Below are 18,102 nucleotides of genomic sequence, written 5' to 3'. Positions count from 1 at the left end.
GTAAAAATAATTGAAATTTTATGTGGGTTTCATTGCGTTCGCATGGCAAATGTACTTTCTTTTTGACATACGCAACTAAAACAGATTCAGCCATTTCGGCGTTATCGACGTTGTCGGATCGTTGGTGGCGCGCGACAAGTCGGCGTTCTGTACCTCGCGTGCGTTCGATACATTCACTGCCTATGTGTTGCTATTACCAAGCCCCACAACTTGCGCTATGATTTCTGCATTTTATGTCAGTATTCTAGCGCATTGAAGTTGTACCAGTCTTTCCATGTTTTCGCCAACTTGTGCCGGTAGTGGTTAATCTCCATGTAGAAATCCCTCACCCCGAAATTCTGTTTCCTGAGAGCCCTCGTGGCATGAGACAGGGCCTCTTTCCGTGAAAAGAACTTTGTCACCACAACGAGAAGAACAGGGAGCACTTGAAGCGGCAAGATGGATATGTCAAGCCCTGTATTCAGCTTGAACCTGGGCACGCCGCTGTCGGTGTCTGCACAGGCCGACAACGTCGAGGAACAGCACCTTCAGCAGCTCGCGCGGCAGATACAGCCGTCCCCACTTCAGCCCCAGCAGCATGACTCGCCTATGCACCAGTCGCCGTCGACGCAGCAGCGAAATGCGAGTGTGATACAGCCCTATGCGGCGAGCACGGGACTCACTCCGCAATCGCTCATGCAACCGCAGACTCCGGCTGGTCATGTTCACGTAAGAATCGCAGCTCCTCTCAAACCCGCCGCACCGCGCGCGAGCTGCTGTCGGGATTGTATTGTGTCGTGGTACACGATGCTTGCTGCTCTTAATAAAACGCGTTGTAGCTCATCCGAGAAGCTACTCACAGATACCAGGAGATAACATCAAACCGCGTTCAAAAAGAAGAGCGGCAGTACCGTGACGGTATCTTAAGGTGGTAGCAGAAATCGGGAAAGCTGAGGCGTCTTGTGCAGTTCTAGAACTGTCGCGTTGCTGGCTAAGCATAGGTATGACAGTGCGTTGACCCGCCCATGACGGGGAGGAACGCTGTTGTTGTTAGCCTATCAAAAGATGGCCCATACCCACACTGGGGGATCGGCCAAGAAGCGACTCAGGCTATGAGAGACGCCGTAGTGAAGGGTTCCGGAAATTTCGGCCACGTGGGTTTTTTTTAACGTGCATTGACATCGCACAGTGCCCGGGCCTCTAGAATTTCGCCTGCATCGAAATTCGACCGCCGCGGCTGGAATCGAACCCACTTCTTTCGGGTCAGCAGCCGAGCGCCATAACCACTCGGCCACCGCGGCGGCCCGGAAGCAGTAGAAAAGATGTAACAGTGGTATTTGCGCTTCAGCACGTGGACGTGTCCCTCCACCCTGTTCTGAGTGTGCGATGCAACTTTATCACGTACGGTTATACGCTGGTTTCAAAGTTTTCACCGTGTTACGGTTGCTCCGCGATAAGTTTCCTTCAGGCAAGAAGGTGTACTTCCCCTTCTCCTCACTTCAAATAGTCACACTGCTGCTTCAAGCTGAAAACTAATTACATGTTTTGCTACCTTAGGAAATGCACAGAGATGAATATGAATACGGGCATAGGCAAGAAACAACAGGACAAGCGATGTTTGTGAAACAACTACCCCAAATGTCTCCACAGTCGCCATGTGACATTGAACCCGGCTCGCATTGTAAGTCTGTACAACATAAACTGGTGGGCGAGTTGGTCAGACACGGTTCTTGTAAACCAGTGCAACGGCTCGAAGCCAAATCAGCGCTGTGTTTTGTCCCTTTCTGTTTGGCTTCGAGCCGTTGCGCTGGTTTACAAGAACCATCGTAAGTCTGTGGTGCGACCGTGGGCTCAGTGACTTTAACCATGCACTTTAAATGCTATTCATGCAACAGGAGCTTACTCAAAAATGTACCACATTTTGTTCAATGTCCAGATTTAAATGCTTCTTTCTACCGATGGGTATGGCTGCTTAGAAACGTGTGCAGTTTTTTCTTTTGCCATTTTAGAGCTTATGTGTAGCTAGTGTAGGTTCATGTGTAGTGAGCAGGTTGAAGAGAAAACCAGTGTGAAAACAGGATTCAGCACACGGAGACATTGATGAAGGCTCTTTCAACGTGAAAAGAGCTATGTACTGAAGCATGTCCTGGTTAATGGAAAGTGCTATTGATTCAGATTTTATAAGAGTAATCTTTTTCTTCTGTAATTGGCTTGAGTGTTATTCTTGTCACAAAGATCAAGGGTTAAGGTGCTAATGAATGGTGTGACCTACTGAAAATAATACTGGTGATTTTACTATGCTAGCCAAGGAGAAAAAAAAGTTATCATTTTGTGAATAGTGCCATCTCACGTTGCATGTTGTGCTCTCCTGCCACAGCAGTCTTCATCCGGTGCAACGCCAACTGGTGCTGGCTCAACACCTCACTCCACAAGCGCAAGCATCTTTCCATCCACGCCGGGTCCGCCTATGACACCCATCACACCGGCGTCGGCAGACCCTGGCATCGTTCCGCAGCTTCAGTATGTCGTGCTGCTTCTTTGTGGGCTCACCCTTTCCATAACCGTCTGGCTGGCTTCCCTATGTTGCATTTTTCTTTGTTAAAGAGGCAGTTGAAGAGGTTTTAGAAGTCGACGAGTTTAAAAGGGTAGAATGTGTGAAACTTGTAGGTAACGCATGCGAAGTATTTTTGTGCTAAGGTTTGAAATGGTGACGTAATCGTAGAATAAATCCGCATTGGTGCTCAGGCTTCTTTGCAGTGCACAGCGATGGGGCAGAAGCCGCATCGATGACGTCACTTGCGGTGGCGCTGTGTTTCCAGCTAATAAACCTTTTTTTTTTTTTTTCAAGGAATTAAACCAATGCCGCCGACGGTGAGACCCACGAACCATTGTTTGGCGGTGTTGGAAGGCTCATTGCAGCTCGTGGGCGAAGGTAGCGGACATCCGAAATTTCGGCAACAATGACGTCATCGCGAGTTTCTCCGCACTTCTCTCACATAGTGAGGAAAAGCTTGACTATTGCTGCGGTTTTAATCGGCAATGAGGTCACTATTTTAAATGCTGGCGAAAAAATACTTGGCATGCTTTACCTTGAAGCTTCATAGATTCGATTTCTTGAAGAACCTCAAATTCTCAAAAAAACATTTCACCTTCCCTTTATTGGTGTCATTGTCCGTGAGTTAGATGAGGATAAAGATCTGAGCATCTGTGCTTGTGCATGTTATGTTGCCATAGGAATTATGTTGACATGTTCCACGTAGGAGAGAGTGCATGTTAGAATGATACATGCTCATTTTAAAAATTTTATGTTCTGCCACTAGGAGGGTGCACAACGATGGGGTGAAGCCGGTGTTAGAGTTCTGAAAATGTTCTATTTTTTCCCCTCTGTTCACTAGTCCTTAGCTACATAATAGCTTTTTCTCTCTAAATTTTCAGGCATCATCAGAGTTTTGATGAATCTGAAAGCATATACATTTAGTTTACTTTTTGTTTATCACAAACTTGACTCAAAGTCTAAACTGGCAGGATTGGACAAGGTAATGCTCAAAATAAGGTACACAGTATGGTATGGTAAGGCGTAAGGTATGAATACAAAATAAGGGGAGTTTGTTAAATGTCAAGTGGTTAACTGGCTCCAGTTTTTCTGCATGTGAAGAACAAAAATCTGTATGAGAGATGTTGAAGTGTTTGGTTGAGTTTGAAGACCAGGCTTGTGTTGTCATGTTTGTTTGATTATCAATACAGATAAATGTATGCAAGGTATAGTTCAAACTTATTAGAAGTGTGGAAGAGTCATGGTGCAAAGTTGGTATTAAAGACCAGAGAAAGAAATGTAATAATTTTCTTGGTATTTGAGTAGCTCAGCATTGGCTTTGCAAGTATTACAATGCTTGAGTTCATTGTTGAATGTGTACTGTAGAATCTCACTGTCTGCAGATATATAGGTGAAACTGTCAGTAATTCTTAAAAACATGGTTCTGATGATAACAGCATTTTTTTTTCTGTATAATATTGTTACCCGTGGCGGGCATCAGAAAATAGGTAGGACATGTTAACTAGCAACCTGGTTTACTAAAATCTAATGGCTCAGTTTGTAAGAGATTCGTAGCTTGCCGTTACTGATATCCATGTCAGTCTTTAGATTTTCAAAAATAAATTTTGAGCTTCCACCTGCACTGAACTGAAACCACACGGCTCAGGAGTGCCCGCAAGCACGTGTCGCTCGGTGGCGCATGTGTCATGTACGGACTAGTACGAGTAGCCTCGTTCGCTGCTCCCTCCTGGGTATATCTAGTATGCTCTAGCCTCAGGCCCGCGAGGAAGTCACGCGACATTCACGCTGCCAAATCACGCGCGTTTGCCGGCGCATGTGGAGGCTCCAAATTTCTTGTGCTGCAGCGCTGTCATGGCACGTGGTTTCGAAAATCAAAACACTGGATATCACTAACAGCAAGCTGCAGATCTCTAAATAAATAAGGCAGTGGACTCTTAATACTAGATAAAAACCTAACCATTAGATTTTTGTTAATCAGCTTGATTGTTGACGCATCCTACCTATTTTCTGATAGCTGCCATGAGTGACAGTGCTATAGATAGTTTTCGCGTGATGTCACTGGCGCCATCTTTGGGTGCAGCAGAGGCTAGGCAGGAGACGTCCTTTGTCTCCGTGCTGTGAGGAGTGGCCCGCTCAGCACTAGCGACCCCGCACCCTCTCTCCAAGATCCCCCATTTACCCCTACGCACCCCTAGCCTGAACAGTGAACAACCCACTCTCCACAGCACGGTGACTGAAGAACATCTCTCCTTTCCCACGTAGTCTCTGTTGCTTAGCCATAAAAAGTAACCTGTTAGCGATAAACGGATTAGGAAAAAGGCCAAAATTTTGCTGCGTGTTCTGGAAAGATGGCGGCTGCTATGACATCGGTGCAAATTATGTATACAGAAAAAAACTCTTTTAGCTCAGGTAACATGTTCTTAAGGATTAACAACAGTCTTTAGTGAAACATCCTGTATGCTACCTGTTTCTGAATCCATTCAACTTTTCTGGTGTTACATTCACGATGCGAGCCCCGACTAAAACGAGTATGTCTTCCCTCAGGAATATTGTCTCCACGGTAAATCTGGGCTGCAAGCTAGATTTGAAAAAGATTGCCCTGCATGCACGGAATGCCGAGTACAACCCCAAGCGTTTCGCTGCTGTCATTATGCGCATCCGAGAGCCCCGAACGACAGCTCTCATCTTCAGCTCGGGGAAAATGGTCTGCACTGGAGCCAAGAGGTACTAGTTTCCCTCCTCCTCATATTTCTGGTGGCCTAGATACAAGAAGAGTATTTTGTCTAGGCACTTGTGCTGGACTAGACCATGCAGAACAGTGTGTAGCAAGGACATTTATTTCGTCTTTTTGTTATTGCACCAATAGTTATGGCACACTATTCTTTGTGTTGTTGCTGTATCCGTAGGTGCTCTAATTCTAGTCTAATTTGCCACAGTGGATTCAATGACAAAAATAACTTTTAGCAGGGAATAAATGGTCACTTTTTTTGGCACAAATTGCAGCTGTATTATGGATAATAAAAAATTTGTTCCCAAAATTCATCGATACCGTGACTGGCTATTCAGTGTGTGTTAGGCCTGTTTTATTGTTCTGTACCTAACTGTCACTTGTTTAGTCTATTCGTGACAACCTGGCTACATATTTTTCTAGTAAAGCTGACAGTGAGGTATGGATGTAGCTGGCAGAGCACTTCAGAAAATTTTTTATGCAGCCGGTTTAGTAATACCTATAAAAAAAGGTGCAAAGCAAATGCTTGTTAGAGAAGCCTACATTGAGAGGTAAGAAAAGTGTATAAAGGAGCTTTCATTTTGCATACAATCATGTAGCCTTCTCTGTAATGTTTAAGGCTGTTGCAATAAGGGTACTTCTCTTTTTGAAAACAGCCTTGCGAGGAGCTGACAGACTGATTTAACTTGTGCAGTGTGACATGTTTGAAGCCCCGTGTGTTTCAGCGGAGCAGTGTTACAAGCAACAGCGAGGATGTGGCATGTGTATAAATTCATTTCCCCTTTGTATTTTTTTTTTATAGTGAAGAGCAGTCACGGCTGGCAGCAAGGAAATATGCCCGGATCATCCAGAAGTTGGGCTTTGATGTATGTATATTTTTTTTTTTGTCAACTTTGTAAAATATTGCGCTACATTTACTAGCTTACTGATAGAGCATCTTGCAGTGCCAGAGTGCTTCAGTATCTGGGTACTTGGAGTGGGCTAAATTGGGAGCAACGTTTCTCAGAAAATTTTGGTATTTTTTCTATATTTGTGGCTAATACTATCCTGAATGTTTCTTTTCAAAAATTTCTTATTCACTGTATCCTGCTCTGTTACAGCACCAAGTAATTTGATGCGCAATTTATCATGAATGAGTTTTTATCCATGGGAGGTGCACTTGAACTATAAAACACAGCAAAGTGTAGGGTTGCGAATTAATATTCACCACCAGGAATTCTGGCGTGCATTTCAAATCCCAGTACGTAAATGTCCCAGCACCTCACCTGCATCGAAATGCAACCACCAGAGTTGAAACCAAGCCCCGTATTCAGTAACTGAAGTAAACTCTATATCCAATACGCCACCACAGATGGTTTCGGTGGGCTGTTATGACCATGCAGTGTTCAAGGAACAAATATGTCGGGATGCAACTTTTGAACGTCCACCATTCCGTTGTTGAAGGCCCCCTGCATAAACTGGTAGTCTCAGTGGAAAAATTAACATTACTGTATAAAGCTAGCAAGTTAGGCTGATTTCTGAATGCCTTGGAACAATATAACTGTGTACACCTACTCAGGCACATGCAATACATCAGTAGCAAAGTTGAAAACCATCCCATTGCCAACAGAGTTAACAGTACGCCCACAGAGATTTCGATGGAGTTATCCACTGCGTCCCTTTAATCCAAGCTTTGCTAAACCTTGTTGCAGGCAAAGTTTCTTGACTTCAAGATTCAGAACATGGTGGGCAGCTGCGATGTTCGCTTCCCCATACGTCTCGAAGGCCTCGTCCTGACGCACAGCCAATTCTCAAGGTCTGTTCTTGCCTGCTCACTCTCCACTCATTCTTTGAAGGCATGGGAGCTGCTGCAATTGTTGTAGTGATGCACTCCTGGCCTTTTCATTTTACGTTACTTTATTTAATTTGATTTGATAGTTATTTACAGTCAGTAACAAAGAGCATTACAAAAGGGGAGGTGGGAGGTGAGAGCACAGAACACAAATGGAAGCACAAGGGCCACAAATTTACTGGAAGATTTACTGCTCCAAACCTGTGTCTTTTTTTTTCTTTTCTCCTAGATGTTATCTTTTGCTTTTTTGTGTGTGAATAATGGATCACTGCCAACTCACTTTGCTCCTAAGCACCTATGTGAACCACTTATCACTTGCTCCTCTGCTGAGCATTTATTCCTTGATGTTTGGAAAGTGGAAGGGCACCAAAGCATTTCGTTGCCCTTGAGACGGGCCATTACAAGATTTATAGCTTGAAGCGTATGCTGTTGCTGGTAGTTGACTTTACTAGAGACAGGAGCAGAAGTTAGGCAGTGTGGTGGGTGGGCCTCAGCAGACGCACCTGTCTTAGCCACTTTAAGTGATAAATATATAAGCTGTGATTGCAATCCGCATTTATCTGTGTTTTACAGCTATGAGCCTGAGCTTTTTCCGGGTCTCATCTACCGGATGGTCAAGCCGCGCATTGTCCTGCTCATCTTTGTGTCGGGAAAAGTTGTCCTTACAGGTAAATACGATTAGGTGGATGATGTGTCTCAGAAACGAAGAATTAATATTCTTCCAAGTTAGTTGGTAATGTGGAAGTCCTTGCCTTTAGTTCCTGGGAATGTGTGAAGGAACCGTGTCAAATCTCTATATATATAAACGAACACGGATATTACGAACTATCAGCTATATCGAACTCTTCGTAATTGATTTTGACAAACACATACAGTTTCTACTGTATATTTCGAACGCGGCTCGTCGTGAAACGGATATATCGAACCCCCTAGCGCTAAATGGTGCCTGTGCGGATGTCAGGCTTCGCTGCACTGCAAAAGTGACTGGTGGTGATGCGGCAAGCGTTCGCGCCAAGGTTTGCACTTCCGTCACGCACCCGCCAGCAGCATCGCGTAGGGCTGTAGTACGGCAGTCAGCACGCATTCATGCCTAAGGCGTCCATCGACAGCGCCCTGGAAGCAGCAGCGCAGGAGGTTGCAAGCTTGCAGTAACAATACTGCGCTCGTGTCGACTGTCGCGGCGGTGGTGAAAACGGCGATAACTTCCGCTCTGACGTGCCGCTTTCCACGCGACACGGCTGTGTTGCGGGGAAGCCGCCAGCGCTTAACGCGTTTTTTGCGGTGCTGCGCGGGGAAGCCAGCCTTATTGGCGCTCGTTCTTTTGCGGTCACCGGAATAACCGCGAGCGCCTTCCAAACACCACCAAAACCTGGTAAAACGCCGCTTCGTTCCTCTAATAAGGGTCGCCTGAATTGCCGTCCCTTCACTGACTAGATTGTGCCGCTGTTGTGTGCGTTTGGGACGAAATTTTATACTGTAGATTTCGTCTGTATCGAACTATTTTACAATTTTTTACCTGCTCACTATAACGAGGTTTCACTGTATTACCGAGATGCATTTCTGCCGCATCACGCCAAGGCTAGCTGAATATTGGGGTTATCGTTATGAATATTTTTGTTCGCCATGTCAGTTTGTGTTCCAAATCAGTCATGTTGGTAGTGGTGTGCGAGCATTTGAAACTTTCGATTAGCAAATCGAATATCCTCCTATCTGATTCCCTGAGCAAACCAAATGGCGTATTTTAGCAATGATAAGAATCGAATACGTTCTCAAGTTTGCGAATAACTGCCACGAAGTTTGAATTAGGCTCGACGTTGTTTTCTTCTTTGACTGCTTCAAAAGTGGGGCCTGCTTTGGTGCCACGCAGTGTACTGCCGCAGTCAGTGCCTGGGAAGGAGGGTTCAGTGCCATGACAGTGTCCATTCGTGTGGTTGTAATCATAGGGCTTACACAGAGCCTCCAAGATTGGTGGCTGATGCGACTCTGCTCAGGCAGGTTTAGTAAACACTGCCTTTATGCCTGTTCTGGAATCCATGACTCGTACGCAGCTATTGCCTCACTCATATGCTCAGATGTGCTAGCTTACTCATTGTAGTCACCAGTAGTAAGAAGTAATTTCCTTCGTATGACTTGACGATCATAGAGTTAATATATTGACTTCATGTTGCATGCCTCCTCCTAGAGATGAGCCTAGCATTTTTTGACAGCTATGGTTATAACTTCACACGTTATAGCAGCATACCGCAGTGCTGCCACTAGTTCTTATGGGGGTTGCCCAATACTTCTAAAAATATTCAATTATTCAATTCAGTTCCATTGCTGTTCGATTTGTGTTCGATTCTGTTTTTAGCTACAATATTCATGTTCGATTTGGTAGCACAGCTGCACTATTCGTATTTGATTCTGTTTTGAAAAATTAATATTTGCACACCCCTATATTTGGGTGATACAAGAATAGAGAAGGTACGTGCAGTGGTGGGTGGCAGAGAGTCAGTGCCTAGACTAGGGTCGGATTAGAGTGCTAAGTGGCAATCAGTGGGAGAGGCATTTGTGTTGCGGTGGACGATAGGCTGTTCATAATGGGGCCCCCTTGTATGCTTTACCGAGTTATTAAAGAGCTGGCTCATCTTTTACTTCTTCTTTTTTCACTGTGTAGAGAGAGCCACTGCCAGTGGAGAGAGGGGTGGATGCCTTTTCCAGTTAACTAAATTACTGGTCGGTTTGCATTTGTGTGGTACCGGAATGGTATTGTTGCCTGCTTTGCTCAAAATAAACTTGCCACGTGTTTACTGTACTAGTGCCAAAACAAATCTAGAATTTCATACCTTGCAACAAAAGCCATCGCATATTGACAGCGTGTGCGTGAACTCTATACGCGATGTCGAGACACAGAAAACATGTCGTTTACATGTGTGAAAGAGAGGAAGCATTTTTCATTTCAAGGAAGGGGAACTTGTGCGTCAGTGTTTCTTTGACTTGACTCATAAATAGACAGCTTTAATTTTTAGACGAGATATAACGTGTTCTTTTGCTGATTGCCTATGCCGCATTCGGGCACTTTGCACGTGTTTTTGTTTAACCTATGGCTGTATAATTGTATGTGTTTCATGTTAAAATTTTAGTAAGAGACCGCGCTTGTTGTGTGTCTTTGTTAGTGTTGTTGCTTGTGTTCTTTGTACTCTTACGCAGCTTTGCCATCATGTATATTTCAGCCACTTGTTCATGGGAAGGCAAAGTGCCTGTTTTTTTTTTTTTTTGTCTCTCAAAGGGGCTGCCGATGTTGCCACGTTGGCACACTGATTTAGACGATTGGGCTAGTTGGTTCAGTATTTTGTGTGGGGCAGCGCTGGAAAAGGCAAAATTGAGACAAAACACAAGGGCACTGACTTTCAACTGATCTGAAAGTCAGTTGAAATTGAAAGTCAGTGTCCTTGGCTTTGTCATGTCTTTGCCTTCGTTCTCAAGTCCAGCGCTGTTCCACACAAAATAGCAGCTTGCATACAGTGGTATACATACTTCATTTTGTTTTTATGAAAATGGGTGGAGATTTTACTTAACTTTGTGCTGCTGTGCAGAAAGAGACCACCAAGTGCCATTTTTTTGCAAAGCTCATGCCTGCAAGCCAGTGGCCAAAGCAGGACGAGGATTTAAAGCCAAAGCGTAACAGTTAGTACATGTGCACATGAGTGGCTACACTTTGCCATGTAATGCCCATTATTTATGCGTGGTGAAATTTAATATTTATTTCCTTGTGATCACTCTAGTATTGCGCTCAGTATTCACTGATAAACTAACGCATTTTAATTGCTCACAAAAGCAATCTCTGTGCTTCAGCTTGATGGCTGTGTTGTAAACGTACTGGCTTTAACATGAAGTTAGCATGAACCTTGAACCCATACGGGTGAAGAATAATCAGGTATATCTGATTTGATCAATTGTCACAGCCTCGTAGCAGTGCTCACAACATGGAAAGGAAAAGAATAAGGATTGTTTGCAAGAAGAGCACCTTTGTGGAGATTGGAGATAAACACGCGGTATGATAAATCAAATCGCAACAATAGAGGCTCCCACATACATGATAATGCGTTGTTTGCACTAACAGAGTAACTTTACCTTTATCTACAAAGAGGGGAAATTATGACAAAAAAAATTATAGGATTTTAACGTAGTTAAACAGAGTAGACGTACGAAAGCATGTGTTTATTCTTTGCCTCCTCTTACTGGCATCTGCATGAGCATGTAACTGCGTTTCTTGCTGTCCATCGTCACGCCTTCGGCGCATTCTGATGTGGAATAGACGTGGTTTCAATCAATTCTCTCTCCACTCAGCGGCAGCCGGCGTGACGTCCTCCTCCCATTGGCTGCAGCTTGCGCGACTCTCCTCCGAAGTAACCGTAGATTACCCGAGTTACTTTGATGCTTCTCACGTGAGAAGACAAGAAAAGATTCTTGCTCGGGGTTGTTATGTCTGGAGTAGTGCTTTCACTCTAAAAAAGAAACAAAAACAAGCTCCTCTGTGTGTCCTAATGCCACAGCACTAAGTCATTGCACTGCTTAAGCGAAGTACAAAAGGCTTGGCCTTGCATCACTGCTTTCTTCACATAGTTTGGCACATGGGTGTCAGGCTAGCATCCTTTACAGCTGGGCATAATATGTGCAGCCCGTGGAACTTAGCCAAAGAAGCCTGCAGAGCAACGGGAATAGGGGAGCAGCCGATTGAGCTTTTCCCCCTTATGTCCTAGCACCACTCTGTTTGTCGCTTCACATGCTTTTTTTTCATTATTGTTCTTTCTTGTTTTTAATTTGTTTGCTCCTTTTCCTTCTCTTCTAATTTCCTGTCATTCGTAGTGCAGCTGCGTTACTTCTGTCGACTCTCCTCTCCTGCTTATCACAGCTGTGCAGTTTTCATGTTGAGTTAGAAAAGGATGCTGACTCGAAGGCACATTGTGAATAAGGTCGAAGTGGAAAAGGCTGCTGACGTTTATGCTATGCACCTCCTATCATGGCCGTGTGAATTGAATTGGCATAAGTTGCGTCCGAATTGGACTTGAAAATCCGTGACACTTTTTTTTCACACCACTGTTGAGAATAGGCAGGCAAAGCAGTGGTCACATAATTGTTATGAGGCATTTATGGCATCCATGGGGCCATTGGAGAGACATGGCAGAGGCTTCGCCCTGCAGTGGGCGTAGTCAGACTGACGATGATGATTGATGGCCAGCCATTTTAACGGTACCTGAAACACCATTTGCAAGAATCGTTTGTGTGGCATGAGTGTGCCTACAAACACCTGTAGACTAACACTGTCTAAGAAACTGCTTGAAAAACTTGCAGCAGTTATTACTTGCTACACCTACAAACCTTGGGAGCTTGCTCAGCTACACTATGCATACTTTTGTGTGAAGTTTATAAGTGACTGTGCAAATTCAATTCCTGCGCAGGTGCCAAGGTGAGGTCCGAAATCTACGAGGCGTTCGACAACATCTACCCAATATTGAAGGGCTTCCGCAAGCAGTGACCAGTGCTCATTGTTTTTGAGTGGACTTTGTTAGTCATGTTGTTATCGCACATTGTGTATACATCCCTGTCATGATGCACAAACCACCAAGGCCACACCTCCGGACAAGAACTGTGCTGTACTGTGGGTAGTCTTGTGAGGCATGCATTGCCATGTCGCGACATGGACACAAAATTTGTGCTGTGTTGGACTTGAAAGGAGCCCATTGATGGTGTGACTTGTAAAACATCAAAGAAAGTCTGTTTGAAGCTTTTTGATTGCTCCTCCATATGTCATGTGCTTAGCATCGAAAGACTGTTTTCTCTTTCAGATCTATTTCACATTCAGTTCTGACTTTGTATAGGATCATTTGAAGAATTTTGAAATGCTGTTGGTGTTGTATGTTATTCTCTAATGTCAAGCAAGAAGTAAGTGTACTAGTGTTTCATTAAAGGAAAGGTCTCTCCATACCTCTCTGAAGTTTTAATACGAAAGCATTTCTTGTTGCATGAGTGGCATGTATAGGGCCCGTCTGCAGAGCATGTCGGCAGAGCATGTCTGCACGAAAATGATCATTATCATTCAAAAAAATTAATTCGCCGGCATTGCATTTCGAACTCATGCCCTTTTGTGCCTGGCAGGCGCGCAATGCATATGCCAGAAGGGTTATTGGTTAAGCATGTTATGGGGGCACAAAGTGAATGCGTTGTGGTGGGTACAATGGTAAAGGGTGTTGGGGATGTGTACTGATGTAAGACAACGATGACTTGCAAAAGAAAAAGTTGCTGACATTCAGATGCAGATACTTTCACATTTTTCCAATGCAGCAGACTGCAGTGTTCTTTAATTTTTTAAAGTGTGCTGTGTATCCTGCATTTATAACATTATATTTGCAATTTTCTGCAGCCGTTTAACTGCGAAAAAATGAACGTAGTTAAACTGAGTAGATGTGCAAAAGCATGTGTTTAGCCCGTTTGCTCATGGTTTTGCTTTGCTGGGTCGTTGGCACGTCTGGTGTCAATATTAGACTCAGGTTAAGCTCTGGTCGATGTTCAGCTGATCAGATCTCTTCGCGCCGCAGCACGAGTGTGTGTTGCAGTGCAACACGAGGTGTGATCGGCTACGGCAATAGCATAGTGCTCTCATGCAGTGGCCAGCAAAGCTGATCTGTTCATGCCGCCATGGACTTGAATGCTTGTCGCGGCAATATTCATTTTATTTATTTATTCAAGGTCAAGGCTTCAACGATGGCTGGGCTTTTGCAGCCTTGGTCGTGAAGTAGAGCTTTTGGTCTAAAACATTTAAAGCTGGCCTTCAATCATAGCATGCGCAACTTCATGCATAACACCATGAATTCTGATGACTTGTGCAGTATGTTGCATGACATAATAAGCCTGCTGCGGTGCTGTATGTGTTCATAGACAACTGTAGGGTAAAACTGCAAAGGAGCAAAAAGGCTGCAATTTCAGAGCTGTGAAATAATAATGAAATACGAAAAATTAGGTCCTGGTGTCGGTGCTTAGCATCACACCATTGTGCAGGAGTACGTCACTGGCCACTGCTTGCACAGGCTTTTCAAATGGCGTGAAACATGTTGAAAATTGTCTGTCAAATTGCATGCTTAATGAGCCAATCACTCTAGTAAGGCAACATCTATTAACAATGAATGTTATTCTATGAGAGCCTGTTGAAATACTCTGTGGCACGGGCTGGGCCCTTTTATTTTTCATTCTTTTCTCTGCTCTACCATGGCATTTGTTATTAATGTGAAAGCATTTGGTGGCTCATCGATGTGAAAACTTGGCGTCACCCAAAAAGTGGCAGCATTACAAAACTCGCAAATGGTCGAAACAGTGTGACAACGTCAAAGGTGGAAAAATGAAAAATGTTAACCAGTAACAGTGAGTACTAGTACTTACATCTGCACCAACTACAAAGGAGTAAAATAGAATTAAAATAAAATTGAAATAGAATTAGAGTAGAACTGCAATGCTTACGCATTACTTGCACTAAGTAGATTAAGTGCCCTCAGTAATTTTTCTATGTACACATTTGAGCAATATAAAATGGAACACAGACTTCATATTGAAGAAATTCTCCTTTGGAAATGAATGGGTTAGAGGGAGGGCATTTGTGGTCACGTAAGTTTGGTGAAAAACTCGAAGACCATTGAAAGAAAATGGCTACAATGGAAAGAAGAACTTTGTTCGCATTCAGAAAACTTCTTTACTTCTGTATAGAACTTGAAAAGGCATTAAAATGATCACGCGTTTACAAAAAAATACCATATATAAGAAATAAATTGTGCTGCCCACTCAAATTAGTGGTCCTCTTTGTGGCTTCAACATTTACGGTAGAAACACCCATTCATAAGGATTTGTCTTCCTGTCATGTACGTTTAGTTTTGAGAGGTTGGCAAGTATCGCCTTGTGCGAGACGTTATCAAACAGGCGTGGCCTAAATCCGATCGTGTGCAGCATGAGGCGATGGATCTCTGCGTAGTTCTGCAAACACGTGAAAAACACGTGCTCCATGAGCTTACCCAGGCACGACGTGAGGGAGATAAATCGAAGGTTCTCGATGTTCAGCTTCTTGCCGGGTTTCGGTATGAAAGTGACTCTTGCATGTTTCCATGCCGGTGGGAGGCTCCCTTCTTTCCAGCACTTGTTCATGTAGTCTGCTAGAGCCTGAACCGAGTCGTCATCCAGATTTCTGAGGATTTTGTTCGTTACTCCGTACGGCCCTGCGGCTGAGGACGTCCGAATTCGGTCTCCCTATCGCAGCCATCAGTACAGTGCCAGTGATGTCCGCGTCTAGTGCCTCGTTCTGCCCCCCCAGTATACACCATGGCTGTGTTCCCACCCTGTGTCGTATTGAGGCACTTAGGTATCCTTCAAGTCGTTCAGTGGTTCTTCATCCATGCCATTGTATTGATGTACTATCTGGTTCCGGCATGTCTGAGCCGCGGACTTAGTCTGAGTCGGCTCTAGTAGGTGCCGCAGCAGAAGCCACGATTTCCTATTTCCTAGTTGCCTGTTTAATCTGTCGCATATCTGCCACCACTGCAGCCTGTTGAGCTCATTGGCGTGATCTTCAATCTCCCTTTCCAGCCTGGAAATGTTTAGTCTCAGCCACCTATTACGCTTGCCCGACTTCCACCTGCCCACTCAATAGAAACGCTTGCGCCTCCCACATGTACATGAGCCGTTTGTCTGCCACAGGGTTTTTTCCGGTTCTAGTAAGGCAACATTATTAACAGTTAATGTTATTCTATGAGAGTCTGTTGAAATATTCTGTGGCACGGGCTGGGGTCTTATTTTTCATTCTTTTCTCTGCTCTATCATAGCATTTGTTATTAATGTGAAAGCATCTGGCGGCTTATCGAGGTGAAGACTTGGCGTAGCCCAAAAAGTGGCAGAGTTACAAAACTCGCAAATGGTTGAAACAGTGTGATGTTGTCAAAGGTAGGAAAATACAAAATGTCAACCAATAATAGTGAGTACTAGTACTTACAACTGCACCAACTACAAAGGAATACAATAGAATTAGAATAAAACAAATAGAATTAAACTGCAGTGCTTTCACATTACTTGCACTAATTAGCTTAAGTGCCCTCAGTAATTTTTCTATGTACACATGCGAGCAATATGAAATTGAACGCAGAGTTCATACTGAAGAAATTCATTCATCCTTTCTTTGGAAATAAATGGGTTAGAGAGAGAGCATTTGTGGTCACGTAAGTTTGGTGGAAAACTCGAAGGCCATCATTTGCACAAGCAATGGCCATTGAAAGAAAATGGCCAGGATAGAATGAAGAACTTTGTTCACGTTCAGAAAATTTCTTTTTACTTCTGTATAGAACTTGAAAAGGCATTAATACATTTACAAAAAATACCATACATAAAAAATAAATTGTGCTGCACACTCAAATTAGTGGTCCTTGTTATGCCTTCAAATTTTATCGTAGAAACACACATAAGAATCTGCCTTTCTGTCTGTTCACAATTGCTGGCTTATCCGTATGAAATAAGCATATGTAGACACGGTGCGATTGCCAAGAACAAGTCCTTGTGCAACTTCATGCCTCTCTAGTCTTGCTCTATGGCGGTATGCACAGCTTTATAGCAGGGTACTGAGACTGATTATGCACACCACTAGCCTTGCTAGGTGTGTCTTGATAGCACAGTCTGGCTCTGCAGAAGCTTCTGCATTCCCCTCTTTGTTACTACGCACAGGTAAGTGTCGCAAGAGAAAACTGGTCCTGCATATCCTGAATATCACACCTATCACTTAACTACGCTTCGCTTCGGACACTGCGTCGCAATAGTACTACACTGCATCTGTATGCTAGTTTCTGTCAACACTGCTATGCTGTTTTAGGAAGCTCTGCAAGTCTTCCAGCACTTTCTGGTGCAGTTCTCTCATGTCTTGCGTTCCATCGAGGTAGACGATGCCGTTCTGAGTGTCCTTCACCTCTTGTAAGTTCTTGAGGTACATGGGCCAGACGACCTTCTCGAAGTAACCAGGCACGTCGGCTGGGTCATACGTGCGCGTCTGACGCCTAACATAACACTCCTCTCGCGGCAGCGTGAAGAAGTACCGCTTGTCGAAGAATTTCGCCAGCTTGGGGTGGTTGTATATTATGTGGCCGTCGATAATGAGCAGCCTATTCGGCCCTCGCGGCGGCTGCGACGTGCACGTAGCGACAGCCTCGAGAAGCTTGTCCCAGTCGACGCTCGAAAGTGCCTCAAAGTTAGCGTGATTCAGTTCGACGATCATTTCGTGCTTCTTGTCGAATTCGGAGCGGAAGTACGCGTCCTGATGTAATATGACGCAGTCCTCGAACACCTGTTGCAGGTAATTGACGAGCGAAGTCTTGCCACCGTTGGTGACCCCGGAGACTCCGACCAAGATCCAGTCGTTGAGCATGGCAACGCTGAAGTTGTAATGCAGCTTAACACGTAACTGCACAAGCCTTGCGCAAAGGCTGATAAGAGCTTTTCGCTGATGAGAAGCAACCGGAACAGCAGCAAAGGGTCGGCTAGAGGTGAACTTGCCCGCTTTTCCTGCAGCTTGTCCTTCACGGATTGCTCACAGCAGTCGTAAGTTCTGCGCAGAATCGCTTGGAAGGGAGAGAATGATTTCGTGTCAGGAAGGGTGGTCAGCACTTGCGATAGGCGTGGCAATGAGAAAGCAGACGTTCATGGCTCGCACTCATGGGATGCTCATGGGTCATGTTCGTGGCGGAAGACGCTTTCGTCCATGCTTTCGTCACTCGATCTCACCCCGCTGCTCTATGCGCATGCGCAGCGAGGCTACTCGGCGCGTCGTCTGCTTCCCTCGGAGCCGCGGCCCCTCAGCCGTTCGTGGTGCTGGCGGGCGTATATTCTGCGCGTCATATATTGTGCGTAGCTGCGTAGATTCCTCGGCGGTGTCAACGAATATGCACGTAGATGGTGAGCGTTGTCGGATCGCAGTGATGGCTTTGCAGATACAACAGTAAGGAAGTTCTT

At 44.6% G+C, this 18,102-nt stretch overlaps 2 protein-coding genes across 3 annotated transcripts; one reads left to right on the top strand and one right to left on the bottom strand.

The window, feature by feature from the left end:
* The first annotated feature begins 100 nt into the window (after window positions 1-100).
* LOC144133335 (uncharacterized) lies at window positions 101-13,060 on the top strand. 2 transcript variants are annotated; one of them, XM_077666339.1, is made up of 7 exons: window positions 101-708; window positions 2,360-2,499; window positions 5,078-5,257; window positions 6,064-6,127; window positions 6,953-7,056; window positions 7,666-7,760; window positions 12,534-13,060. In XM_077666339.1, the coding sequence occupies exons 1-7, from the start codon at window positions 439-441 to the stop codon at window positions 12,608-12,610; spliced, it is 930 nt and encodes a 309-aa protein (XP_077522465.1). In that variant the 5' UTR covers window positions 101-438; the 3' UTR covers window positions 12,611-13,060. The 2 variants fall into 2 exon arrangements, with proteins under 2 accessions (XP_077522465.1, XP_077522464.1); XM_077666338.1 differs by having other exon boundaries at window positions 113-708; window positions 2,357-2,499.
* A 3,348-nt stretch (window positions 13,061-16,408) lies between these two features.
* Window positions 16,409-17,856, bottom strand: LOC144133336 (nicotinamide riboside kinase 1). Its single transcript, XM_077666340.1, has one exon. It carries the CDS (start codon window positions 17,516-17,518, stop codon window positions 16,937-16,939), a length of 582 nt encoding a protein of 193 aa, XP_077522466.1. The 5' UTR covers window positions 17,519-17,856; the 3' UTR covers window positions 16,409-16,936.
* Window positions 17,857-18,102: the final 246 nt, after the last annotated feature.

This window comes from Amblyomma americanum, chromosome 5, assembly GCF_052857255.1.
Source record: "Amblyomma americanum isolate KBUSLIRL-KWMA chromosome 5, ASM5285725v1, whole genome shotgun sequence".
Classification (NCBI taxonomy): domain Eukaryota; kingdom Metazoa; phylum Arthropoda; class Arachnida; order Ixodida; family Ixodidae; genus Amblyomma; species Amblyomma americanum.
The sequence above is the reverse complement of the archived record's forward strand: the minus strand, read 5'-3'. Positions and strand labels throughout refer to the sequence as shown.